Genomic DNA, 12,611 nt, shown 5'->3' on the forward strand with positions numbered 1-12,611 from the left:
GAGGAGGAAACGTTTAGATTCTTGATTTTTGAGAAGGAAACGTGGGAGTATAGTATATTGTTGTTTTTTCTTAATTATCGATCTGACAATTGAACTTTCTGGGAAATTTTCCAGGAGAGGGGATGTAATGGTGAGGTTAAATTACATTTTGACTGCTTGTTAAATACTTTTATTGTTGTAAGAAACACGCATCTTCATGGTCCAATTAACTATTTGTTTTAAAAGTTTGAAAAGGACCATGAAGCCTGTTATTTTCTTATATTATTTGTGCAGACGTGAATTTTAATTTCCTGTATTTCCTGTATAACTGTATTTATAACTTCAGTTTGCTCAATGCAAGCATATACTGTTTTAATACACTAATAATGCAAAATATTATATATCATACTACCAACCAGCTTAATACACAAGCAACAAAATGTGCTGCAGGCCTCTAAACTGTGGTTAGAAAACATTGGTTTCCCTTTTAGAAATGACTGGTTATCTAAAGAAGTGCAAAATGTATACAAGCAATCTAGTCTTGCATTTACTTTTTAAAGCCTATGTAAAATATGTTTCTAGGGAGGAATATTTGAAAATCTGTTTAAACTAACATTAGCCTCCTTCCAGGAATTACCAGTGACTTTCAATGTAAAAAGCACATTACCAAATTTTTGGAGAAGTGTTTTACATCCACAAAAAGGTGGAACTTTTAAGTCCTTGTACTAGAAGATCTGTACAACAGGAGAGGATATTTGGTGGCCAGATGAGTCAACTTGAGATTATGTTAGTGTTTAGTATGTCACTTATTCTAAACAGGCTGAAATTTATTTTCTGAATTTATGAAAACAGTTGAAACCATTGAAAATACAGTTGAAAGTAAAATGCCAAATATATAGTGAACCAAAACACTGACTCTGCAAATTATGCATTTTCTTGCCTAAATCAATTCCCTAGCACACATTTTTTCGGGAAAGAAAATATAGTTCGCATTCCAAGAAGAATGGCAACATGCCTTGGTAGGAAATTTTAATTTGAAATAAGTCTGAACATGAACATTGTGCTTAATTGTACTACACTGCTAGGGCGAAGCTTACGTTTGAGCTTAAATGTGGAGAAAAGATGCACTTAAAAGAAATTCGGGCAGTTAGAAATAGAAAGGCACTGTCTATTTAGAGAACCCACAATGCATAATATGCAGGTGCTGTGCCACTATTACATGACAAACTCCTTTATATATCTGAGAGCTTTGCTAAATTGAAGTCAACCTTCTTTGTTCTCTTAAATATGTTAAAGACCTTAGATAGCCTTCCTTCAGCCGCCTGATGTTTAATTCGAGTAAATGTAAAGTCAATTTCTTGAACTTTGGAAAAGACAGCAGACTTTAGCCTTCCTTAGAGTAAAACTGCCTGTAATCTGGAAGATCGGGGGATTCGCACTTGTTTTTGTAAGTGCATTTTTTATATTGTACTCATGCCGAAGGCAGGAAGTTGAACCAAAATGGAGTCCACAAAAACGCCATTTCCGACTTCCTTCTGGGAGTGTGTTGCTATGCAACCACTGGGACAAGTTTAACATTGCAAAGTATATTACCAAATAAAGGAAAATTAAGTACTGGAATGCCAGGATGGAACACAGTGTTTTTTTGTCGTATTGTAACAAAGGCAAAGCCTTATTTTTGTATACTTCTACTTTCTTGTACTGTACATCACAATGGAGATCCTGAACTTTATTTTTATCCACTGATGTTCAGAAAATAGAATAGTAGGCTGTTATTTGAAGATGTTTTTTTTTAACTTACGATAATTAAGAACACGATCATGATGGTATCTTGTGTAAGATTTGACTGTTCAATAACAAGTGTTTTATTGTCTCTTTAAGTTTACATTGTAAAACCATCTTATTTAAGTGTAGTCAATTTCTATTAGATTTTCACAGCTTATGACTCAGGACTTGCTCAGGGGAAGAGTTTCAGGAATGGGGAAAAATGCTGAATGTCACTTCAGTTGACATGAGAGCTTACTTTTGGTGTGGAGATTGCCATGCACATTATTTTGACATTGTATCCTCACCATTATTCAACAAAAGTTGAAAATAAAATATTAGCATAAAAACTTCACAACCTGTTCCCTTGGCAGTCATAACAGTGTGCGGCACATTACATTACTATCAGAAATATGTTGCTATAAAGATATTGCTGCACTGCAATCAGTCCAGACAGCAACCAGATGCATTCCTGGAGGGAAAGGAATGTCCTCCGCCGACAGGTTACAGAACTGAGCGTTTTTAGTCTCGCACCCGGGCGATTGCAACTGGACCTGATCTGAAATTCTCAGAGGCCGTGACGCTTAATCAGGGGGACTTCTGTAGGATCAACAGTGAATGCCAGAACTAGAAGAGACTATGTGAAAGTGCATTTCAAGCCGAAAGCCGGAGACAGCTGTTTAATTGAAGGATTGTGAGGGGCTGGAATGAGGTACCCAGCCATGTTACTGAAGCGTACACCCTGTTTTCTTTAAAGAAACAGGATGAGATCCTTGAATCGAGTAGTCACTCACTACCAAATGTATTCTTGTGAGGCAATTGTCTGGGAGGTAAATGGCATTGTTTATTACTTAGTGAAAACCAGTAACTATGGGGAAGCGACAGTAAGCTCCGAGTATTGGACTGGCAATCTCACGGCCATCTCCGACACAGAGAAGAGGTTGGGAATGTTTACTGCTTCCGAGTGCTCATCCGCCTGGACCCCCTCCTGTACACCTTCTGGGGAAACTGCACATCCTAATGATGCAGCCAGAGATCTCATATGCTTACAGCAGTGATGAGCAGTGGTGTCCTTCCTTTCCTACAGTGTGTTCTGACACAACACGATGAGTGCATTGTAGTTTGGGCATAAATAGAGAATATAAACAGAACTCCAGTTCTTTTTATTAAAGTTACAGTCAGAATGTTACTTTTAAAGTCAGCTGGCTGGCTGAGTGAGATAAGTTGTGTCTCTTGCTTGGCTTCTGGAACTAAAATTTACTTACCGATCTTAAGAGGATCCACACAGCTCCTGCAGAGCTGTGCCAGCAAGCCGTGAGAGTTACACACCTAAAGTGATGCTAACAGGGACACTTTGTGCACACAGTGTTCAACAGTGTTATTGTGTAGCATTTGCAGATTTGCGCTGGCGGCTGTAGTAGTGCATGACTGTGGTGTGCTTAATGTTGTACTGCACCAAGATCTGGCCCACATCATGAAAGATGCTGTTAACATTTCTAGGCTTGCAGAATTCCCCACTGACTAGGATGCTTACATTCTCAGGGTTTAATTTGATTCCCAGCTTCCTGTTGAATGCCGTTTTTCAACACCTACTGTTGTGTATGTTCAGGTTAAGTAAAGATGTGGCTGAAGTATCAGATATCTATGTGCTTGTACTGCTTTCTAGTGGATTTCCACAGTCAGGTGGAATTGAATTCTCTGTGGACAAATGAGTTCATCCTCAAATTTCACACTGAAGGCCCTGTTAGATGCATAGGCTGTAATGCATGGGTAACGGCACATTTTCTTATAAAATGGCAGATTAGAATGATAGGTTATCACAATAGCACTAGAGTCTACCTCATCTGAATAATGCGCGCATGCTGAACTGCTGTGCGTAAAGCTTCTTGCTCATTTTATATCCCAATAAGTCTGAGGAGCTGATTCCCTCATTTTTGGAGATGTCTGAGATTTTAATGAGCAGTTTGTCTCAGTGTAATGATACATGAAATACAATCCATTTCCAATACGGAATGACTATACTTTGTATAAAATTCCTGTCATATCTCCATTTGCAGTTATGCAGTTAGTAATTACCTCTGGGAGAAGCCTCTGTCAGGTAGTGCTTATCATGTCTGTCTGTTGTTACAGTCCATTATATACAGTATGTGCTGAGAGGCATGAGAAATTGGACAAATACTACTGGTTACTTTAGTCATTTTCTACTGCCTCTTAATATACTGTATATTTGCTAAATATTGAGAAAAGTATTGGTAAAATTCAAATATTTAGAAAATATATTATGAATTTAAAATATGTAGTCTGAAATAATTTCTACATTAGTATGTGAATAAAATTTGTAGTGCCAATTTAGAGCACACTTCATATTTTCTCATTACAGATTTTTTTCCCTCCACGCTAGAACTTATTTCATCATAAAATGAATACCGTCTTCCTAACAAGTCCATTATTTAGTCAGAAATAACATTTGAGAGTTTGCAAGCATCTGTAATCACTACAATAGTCGTTTGTCTCCCTTTAGATTATGATCCTTGGTTGTCAAAGTATTCTGGAGATATTGAAGTAAAACCCTTGTCTCTGTTTAATGTTTCTGATCATTGGCTACAGTACCTTTTCCCATCGCGACAGAGCTGTCTAATGGACGTTTTTTTCCCTGTTGAAGGTCTGCATTTTTCTCAAAGACACGTAGTCGGATCAATATGCACGCACTTCCCTTTGGTTACAAAAGCCTGTCTTCACTCTTATACGTATATGAGACGCCCCACTGCACCCCTGGAAAGAGAATCGTAGTCTAGAAGTTGCCCTGTCATGTTTAATTAGTCCCGTGTTAGCAGCTCTGGAACAGTCGTGGTTTGTTCCAAAACAGCACCACAGAATGGTGTTAATCACAGCCTGTGCCAAATGGTGTGGAGCTATCTGACTAATTGTGTTTGTAGAAATACTGACCAGATGGTGCGAAAAGCTACTTGATTTCTCTCTTCGTTCCCCCCCCTCTTTTTAAGCCTTACAGTGCAGGGGGACAGAAATAGGTAACAGACAGTAATACAAAAATAAAGACATTTACAAAACATTTTTTTAAATATATATATATAGTGATTTGTTGTGCTGCACCAGTAACTTACTATTAGCTTTATGTTCAACAGACCATTTGTATGCATGGTATTTCACTTTAAAAACCATGATATATTCTGACATTATTAAGAAATGTGTTTGAATTGACGAGACAATTAAATGTATGTGTAGGATTAACTTAGATGGATCGAACATAAAGGAAAAGCAATATGATTGCTTTATTAGACTTTAAAAAAAAAGGGTGTTCATATTGAGTAGAAATCCTTTCAGCGACTCGAGAAAGGCAGGAAAAGAATGCATATTGTATCACTTAGTCTGAGAAGGCTTTTGAACAGCTGATAAGATGGATCCAAAGGACATTTGGAATTTCGAAGTGGAAAAAATGCTCAACTACATCCACAGCCCAAAAAAAGAGAGGCTGTATACATTTCGCTTTTCATTCGAATGTTTTTGACACCCTTACCTTGGTCCAGTGATCATTCATCCTTCTTGCTTTGGGCCTGGGCTTAAGTGCAACATTAGTGCATATTATATATAATATTATAATACTGCATCAAAGTCAAATACAACTTCGTTACCAAACTAAAACGTTTGGGTTCTTAGGAATTTGTTGTGGTGTGCTCAAAATAAGAGATACAAGAAGAGAAAGAAAAGTCATAAATAATGCATTATATACAAAATACAATTTGATGCTACATTACGGTGATGTCATTAAATATGAACAGCAATGTTTTACTGTCTGTATAGTATGTTAGTACTCTCTCCAGAGTCTATCCAAACATTGATCAGTTCCATATCAACAGTGATGCACAAACCAGAAGACAATTCGAAGTGAACCCATTTACACACATTTTGGAAGCTTGATGCCATTGATTACTAAAAATGATGATAACAGTGTTTGTAAACTACCTTTGTTTCTGCACTGCTTCATAAGTTGTGTTTGTACCTTGTTACTATGTTGGTGAAATTTGGTTTTAGTTTAAAAAAAACATGCAAGTGCACTTTCAGTATTCACTGTTGTTAGAAATAACATAATTGCCCTTTTTTCTAAAAATGCTATACTAATTGCAGAACAGATCAATGTCTGTTTTTCACATGTGGGAATGCATTATTTTTCAGTGTGAACTTTGCCTTTCTGTACTAATCAGGCTACTTCTGACGTTGTTAAAAAAAGCTCAGTTGTTTCATCCAGCGGCCCTGTCATGTGGTGCCATTGGACTTGGGAGTCGCTCAGTTGCTGTTTGGTAGATTCTTTTAGTGTCTTTTCTGTCTGTGTTGCCAAGGAGTTCAGGCACCGGCAGGCAGAGTCATGTGCCCGGCTTCGAATGGTCACCGCAGGGACATTGTTTCCTGATGAAAGTTTGCAATTATTGCCCTTTGACTGACCACCCGTTTGCATATAATGTACTAAAGCAACTACTAAGTACTTAGGTGATTACATAAATTACTATTTACATTCAATTCCTAGTCGTGTTACAACCATTCCATTAGCTTTGAACTTCCTGATGAGATGGGTCAAGACATTTCCAAATTTGTTATCTTAAACTTCTTCCAGTGGCCTGTAAGGAGGTTTTAGATTTCTGTATTCCCATGGGTTAATAGTTTTATTATTGATTGTCTGCTTACATGTGCAGTCATGGTAAAAAATATTTACATGCTAAACAAAGTACAATGCTATTAAATAGAACACTGTGTAAATGTAAGACATATTGAACTAAATGGTGATTGATGTGTTTTTTTTAAGAATTACAAAGTTCCTCTGAATCAAAAAGTTGAGAGTAAAACGACTGTAAGGTGTGTGATAAATAGGAAGTGAAATGACATTTCTTATATACAGTCGCACTACTATGAAAACATGTATTCTCATATGTAAAAGTGTTGGTTTGTGGATAAACAAAACACCACAGCCAGCACCAAGCCAAACTATATCATATCACAGCATTTTTTTAAATGTTGTATGTCTCTCTTTGGCATATTGCTAAGCTTGTAGTCTTCTGAGCATTCTACTGGTGTACTATTAAATTATTCCCTGTGTTATCTCTGTCTGGATTTCTTGGAGAACAGTCCTGAATTGGTCTAAGTTTGTAATAGCCTCTTTGTTCTTTTCAGCTTCTGTATAATCCCAGGTGGCTTCAATGGAGTTTATGTCTGGACATTTTGGTGGCTGTTCTAGTAATTTTAGAGCTCCAGCTGTTCCTTTTGTTGGCAAATAGTGCCTTTCTGTTTTGGCCGTGTGTCTCGGATCATTGCCTTGCTGAGGAGGGGAAACCTCTGTGAGGCCAGAAGGGATCAGCATGACATTAGAGAACTTATTCTTACTTTTCTGTTGTCAAGAGTTCTGTTAATTCCCACAGGTTTTCCAAACTCCCCACACCACATGTTAACCACCTCCATATTTCACTAGAGGTTTCAGAGGCACTGCGTGACACTCACTCTCTGCAGCTCTGCACATGCAGACCTCATTGGTGTCCATAAAATTCAGATTCCTGCTCAGTGGCTTGGAGCGCTTCTCCAGCTTTTGATTATCTCATTCGTGTCACAGAAGTCAAATTCAGAGTTTTTGTTGTATCTTAGATCTTAGATGTTTTAACTGTTCCTCGGGTTCCTCTATGACCTCTTCCCTGGTGCTTCAATAAAAAGATTTTTACAGGTCCAACTATTACCCTAATTTTAAAAAGTACGGGGGAGTTGAACCTCTTTCACAATGGGAGTCCCCATGACCTGTAAAGCACTTTGAGTGGAGTGCCCAGAAAGGCGCTATAAAAGTGTAAGCAATAAAATGGTATAGTAATGTTCACTGTCGCTCTTTTGTTTCTCATCGTCACAGGTCACAATTCTTGATAACGGCATTCCTCCAAAATCCGCTGTGGTGAGAGTGGTGGTGAAAGTGTTGGATGAAAATGACAACAAACCTCAGTTCCTGGAGAAGATCTACAAGATCAAACTCCCAGAGCGCGAGAAGCCCGACCGGGAGAGATCTGTCCAGAGGGAACCCGTGTACAGGGTGATCGCGGCCGATAAAGACGAGGGCCCCAACGCGGAAATATCCTACAGCATCGAGGAAGGCGACGAGCAGGGCAAGTTCTTCATTGAGCCCAAAACTGGGCTGGTGTCCTCCAAGAAGTTTTCTTCAGCTGGAGACTATGACATTCTTACGGTACGTTACCTTAGAAAGCTGTATATCTGTGTTCATTATGCTTTCTCAGGAGTGGTAAAAGCATGTTGTACATTTCCTTCTCTTTGGTTCGTTGTTCTGTATTCCAGCCTAGACCCAAGATGTGCGACTGGGAGCCCTTTAATGCCTGATATCTCTGTAATTGTGTCTCATGTCATTAATGATACAAGGTCGCAGTTCGATGTCCGAATGAAAGGCCTCTTATACCGTTACAGATTAAAGCTGTGGACAACGGCCGCCCCCAGAAGTCCTCCACCTGCCGGCTGCATGTCGAATGGATTTCTAAACCCCCGCCGTCCGCGGACCCCCTGGCCTTCGATGAGCCGTTTTTTTCCTTCTCCGTAATGGAGAGCGATCCCATCGCACATATGGTTGGCGTTATAACATATGAGCCCCCCGACATTCCTCTTTGGTTTGACATCACCGGTAAGAAAGGAGTCGCTAAGCACGGGGCCCGGTTTACTTATGCCAGAGTGCTGATTTTCTCTTCAATTCAGAGCAAGAGAGGACATTCCCATTACCTCGTAGATTGTCTTTTATGATAAACATTAGGGCATGAATCCCTCATAAATCTCAAGATGTGAGGTGATCTCTGGTTTGACCTCTTTATTGCTCTCTTTGCATGATGTGTTACTTTTCTTGTGCAGTTAATATCTTTTGCTGTTATAACTTGCCTTCTCTTCCTCTTCCTAACAAGCCTGCCCTTGACTGACATGTTTCTCTGTGTGTTTTTTTCCGCTTTCCAATTTCCTTTCCTTTCTTTTGGATTGTGTTTGGGATGTACAAGGAGGGAAACAGGCTAAAGAAGTGTTTTACATCATTCAGATGGCTTGTGACCTGAACTGTACAGCAGAAGGTATCTGCTGAGATCTCATAATTTACAGCCATTGTATCTTTTGAGATCTTGTCTGTTGCTTTGTGACACTTTGTAGTATTCCTTCGAGGTGCACTGTATCTTAACCTTTTCCACAAACTAAAAAAAAGGTGAAAACTTAAGCACTGACTCCTGCATAAATCTTATTTTCCATTCCTCTGTAATGTCTATGCAGCATGTAACATACACCTGCTTTTGCAGAAGTAAATATTTATTTTAGCTATACGTTATGGCCTAATTTGGTTATATCCTATCTTTAAAGTGCTTCAAGAGCATTTCTTTTTCTTTTTTAGAAGCATGCACATAAAAAAATAGTTAATGGTTAATGAAGTTTGGCAAAGTTTGTGTTATATACGTTTTTCTATAGTATACTTCTCTTAAAGGTGTCCTGACTATTTTTACATTGAATTTTCTGGTGCAGTTGCACCCAGAGCTTCGACGCATCTGTATTTTCTGTACCTACATGCTACGAAATGACTCTTAAGCTTTTGTCAATTATCATTACATAAACCAGGTGGCAACTATGACAGCCGGTTTGATGTGGGCAAGGGCAGTGGAACCATCATTGTTGCTAGACCCCTTGATGCAGAACAGAAATCAAATTACAACCTGACAGTAGAGGCAACAGATGGAACCAAATCTATCAGCACCCAGGTAATTGAATTGCTAATTAAATGTTTATGGAAAATAGACTTCGTAGCAGATCCTTCTTTTGATATTAATGTCATGAGGTGGGGTACATGTGTTGTAGTGCACTTACAATGGTTTAGGAGAAAGGGTATTATCTTGTAAGCCATTTAAAGGAGGTGTTATCATTCTTCCATTATCGTGTATCGTTGTAAGCACTTTTGTCTTTCATAAGAATATGGGAAGTGGTCTTGTGCAGTAGTATTGTAAAAGGTTTTGCAATTTTTTTAATACGTATTTGTAGCTGTACTTGGCAATACAAACCTTGATTACTTTTCAGTAATGATGGAGAACTTGTACTTATAAAACTTAGAAGACATGACTTCACACAGCTTTATGTAATAACAGATAATGTAAGTGTAAGCGGCACCCCATTTCTTTGAATCTGCACTTGAATCCTTATTTTACTTTGCTAGTGTGTTTCACACATGAAAATGTGAGCTTTTGAATTCTGCCATTTCAGAAATGTCTCTCTCACTAAAAGAAAGGGCCTTCAGCATATCATGCTTATTGTCTTGTTCGAAGCAGGTGTGTTTTGTTCCGAGTCCTAGTCAGCTGTGGAAACTCATTTAGGGGTTGTCAACACCTTTAAATAATCATACAATTTTAAATAGAGAGATTTAAAAAAATGTGTAGATTTAAATTTTATTTTCCCCTTCTCCCTCTAATCATCTGCTTTCCTTTGCTTAAGTAATCGCATGCATATTTTTTTCAGTACAAATAGTTCATTTTGAACGAGTTTTGATAATACAATTGTCTGTGATCATTCTTTTCATCACTTCATCACTCAAGAAAGTCACTCAGTATCACTTTTTTATAGTATAAAAGGGAAAAGCAGATGAAACTTTATTAAATGTTATAGTGAAGTTTTGTTAAATCTGATTTCCATTTAAATAAGCTTGCATTTAGCCAAGCCCTTCTTTTCTTGCAATGTTTCATGTGCAATATGAATTTAAATTCAGCATTTGACAGCTAGCGGACATTGTGGCTGATTATTCTATGGAATTCCCTGGCAGGACTATCTGAACAGCTCATTCCTTGGATTGGCCATGTCATGAAGCCTTAATGCTGTTTGTCAAGGTTTTCAGCTGCTGCTGTTGCCTGACAAGGTTATGTCCACGAGGCATTGCGTGGATAGTGGGTTATTCTTTCCCTGACTGGGAGTATGTGGACTCTCTGGGCTTGAACAGGCTTGACCTTCTCCAGGAGATCACGCAGGTCATCAAGTGGAGTCTGGGGGAGACAGTGCACCCCCGGAGCTTTGGGTATCCGTTCCAGTACAAGATAGCGAATATGATTAGATTGGCTGTGGATTGAGTATTACCTGACCTTTAGTCATATCTCATTCACAGGGATTATGTGTCAAACATGGGGAAACAAGCTTAGCTGTATGTGTGCTGGATTTGAAGGAATTTGTACCTGCTGTCTTTCCACATTAGGAGCTCTATCTTTTTCTTAATACTTTTGAACTATTAGATGTTGGTTGTATGCTCTGGAAAGGTATATAATATCACTGCAACACAATGTAGTTTGCTGGTGGATATTACATTAGATTGATCGCAAGTTTTTCACAAAGTCTTTTATTCCTTTGTTTTGTTTTCCGTGCCTGCGAAGACAGATGTGTTGATTCAGTATTTATCCATTTAACCTGACTGATTAGGTTGAACAGCTGTTGTTGCAGAGTGTTCATTCACAGTTCTGCTTTATCTGAACTCTTCTGAAATGTGCCTTTTCGGATGCATTCTGCCTACTAGTTTAGTGGTTAGTGGTTCCACTTGATAAGTCATGTCTTTTTGTTTCCTTAATTTAAAAAAAATAGTAAATTAAAATACCCCTACCCTTTAAAGGACCATAAATCAATACACAGTACATTAGTTTTTTTCCCCATTTTGATTGGTATTGTGAGCTATCACAGGAAGTGTTTCAGATGTTTGTCTCTTTACCTAACAGGTGTTTATCAGAGTAATTGATACAAATAACCATCGGCCGGAATTTTCCCAACCAAAATACGAAGTCAGCATTTCGGAGGACACAGTGCCGGATACAGAGATTTTGCAGATCAGTGCAACTGACAAAGATGAGAAGAACAAGTTGATCTACACACTTCAAAGCAGCACAGATCCCTTCAGCCTGAAGAAGTTTCGCCTGGATCCAGGAACAGGCATACTGTACACTGCTGAGAAACTGGACCATGAGACCATGCACAAACATGTCCTAACCGTGATGGTAAGTTGTGAAATAGTATGTTTTTTCCTTCCCCACTTCTGTTAAACAACTGGATGTTTAAATTGAGCATAGCTTTCCTGACTGAACTGGATCTCTGTTGTGAGAGCACATTGATCTTTTCGTACTTCTTTCAGTTCTGCCTTTCAAATCCATCGGAGCTTGTCTTTGGTTTTTCCTTTTCTGCTGGAGAATTCTGTTGTTCTATGTTTATTGATGTGTAGCACTGACGCACACAGAATAGTCGGTAACAAAAAAAAACTTGAAATGTTGCATGTTACGTCTCCTTTTTAGACGTGATTACCCTCCTCCCCCATCCCCTCCCTTAGAGCTTTGTAACTTTGTGTTTTTGCCTTCAGGTTCGGGATCAGGACGTTCCTGTGAAGCGCAACCTTGTCAGAGTTATCATCGACGTGGAAGACGCCAACGACCACGCTCCCTGGTTTACGAGCTCCCCATACAAAGGCCGTGTGTATGAATCAGCCGCAGTGGGATCTGCGGTGCTGCAGGTCACCGCGCTGGACAGGGACCAGGGAGAAAACGCGGAGATTGTTTACAGCATAGAGTCAGGTTGGTCTTGAATTTGGCCAGAAGTTCATCAAACAAAACGTGTGCCTCTATAGAGCCTTTAAAGAGTTTGAGAAGCATTTGTACATCATGAATTACAGAATTACACTAATGTCACTTGTGACAAAGGTCAGCCAAAAGGCGTCTGGGTTTAGCGTCCCACATGCATCAGTTATGAATGGGTTATTGGAAATGTAGTGTGAAGTATGAGTCAGAAAATGCAGTGAAGCACTGTAGTCCCTTTTCATCTAATTGTCTGTAGGAGTTCAT

The 12,611-nt window shown here is 38.9% G+C and overlaps 1 protein-coding gene across 10 annotated transcripts in view; it reads left to right on the plus strand.

Moving 5' to 3' along the window:
- The window catches only part of fat1a (FAT atypical cadherin 1a), a 75,180-nt gene that overhangs the window by 37,725 nt on the left and 24,844 nt on the right, over positions 1-12,611 (plus strand). For 8 of the 10 annotated variants that reach the window (XR_015940140.1, XM_088640156.1, XM_088639469.1 and 5 more), the window contains exons 5-10: positions 7,643-7,972; positions 8,206-8,416; positions 8,778-8,846; positions 9,379-9,518; positions 11,502-11,777; positions 12,134-12,344. Coding sequence is in view for 9 of the 10 variants with exons in the window: in XM_088640156.1 (XP_088496282.1) it covers positions 7,643-7,972; positions 8,206-8,416; positions 8,778-8,846; positions 9,379-9,518; positions 11,502-11,777; positions 12,134-12,344 (1,237 nt within the window). In the remaining variant the exon portion in view is untranslated. The remainder of the gene's footprint in view (positions 1-7,642; positions 7,973-8,205; positions 8,417-8,777; positions 8,847-9,378; positions 9,519-11,501; positions 11,778-12,133; positions 12,345-12,611) is intronic. The other 2 variants (XM_088639901.1, XM_088640069.1) reach the window with 1 other exon arrangement.

This window comes from Lepisosteus platostomus, chromosome 1 (genome assembly GCF_059453375.1).
Source record: "Lepisosteus platostomus isolate fLepPlt1 chromosome 1, fLepPlt1.hap1, whole genome shotgun sequence".
In the NCBI taxonomy this organism is placed as follows: Eukaryota; Metazoa; Chordata; class Actinopteri; order Semionotiformes; family Lepisosteidae; genus Lepisosteus; species Lepisosteus platostomus.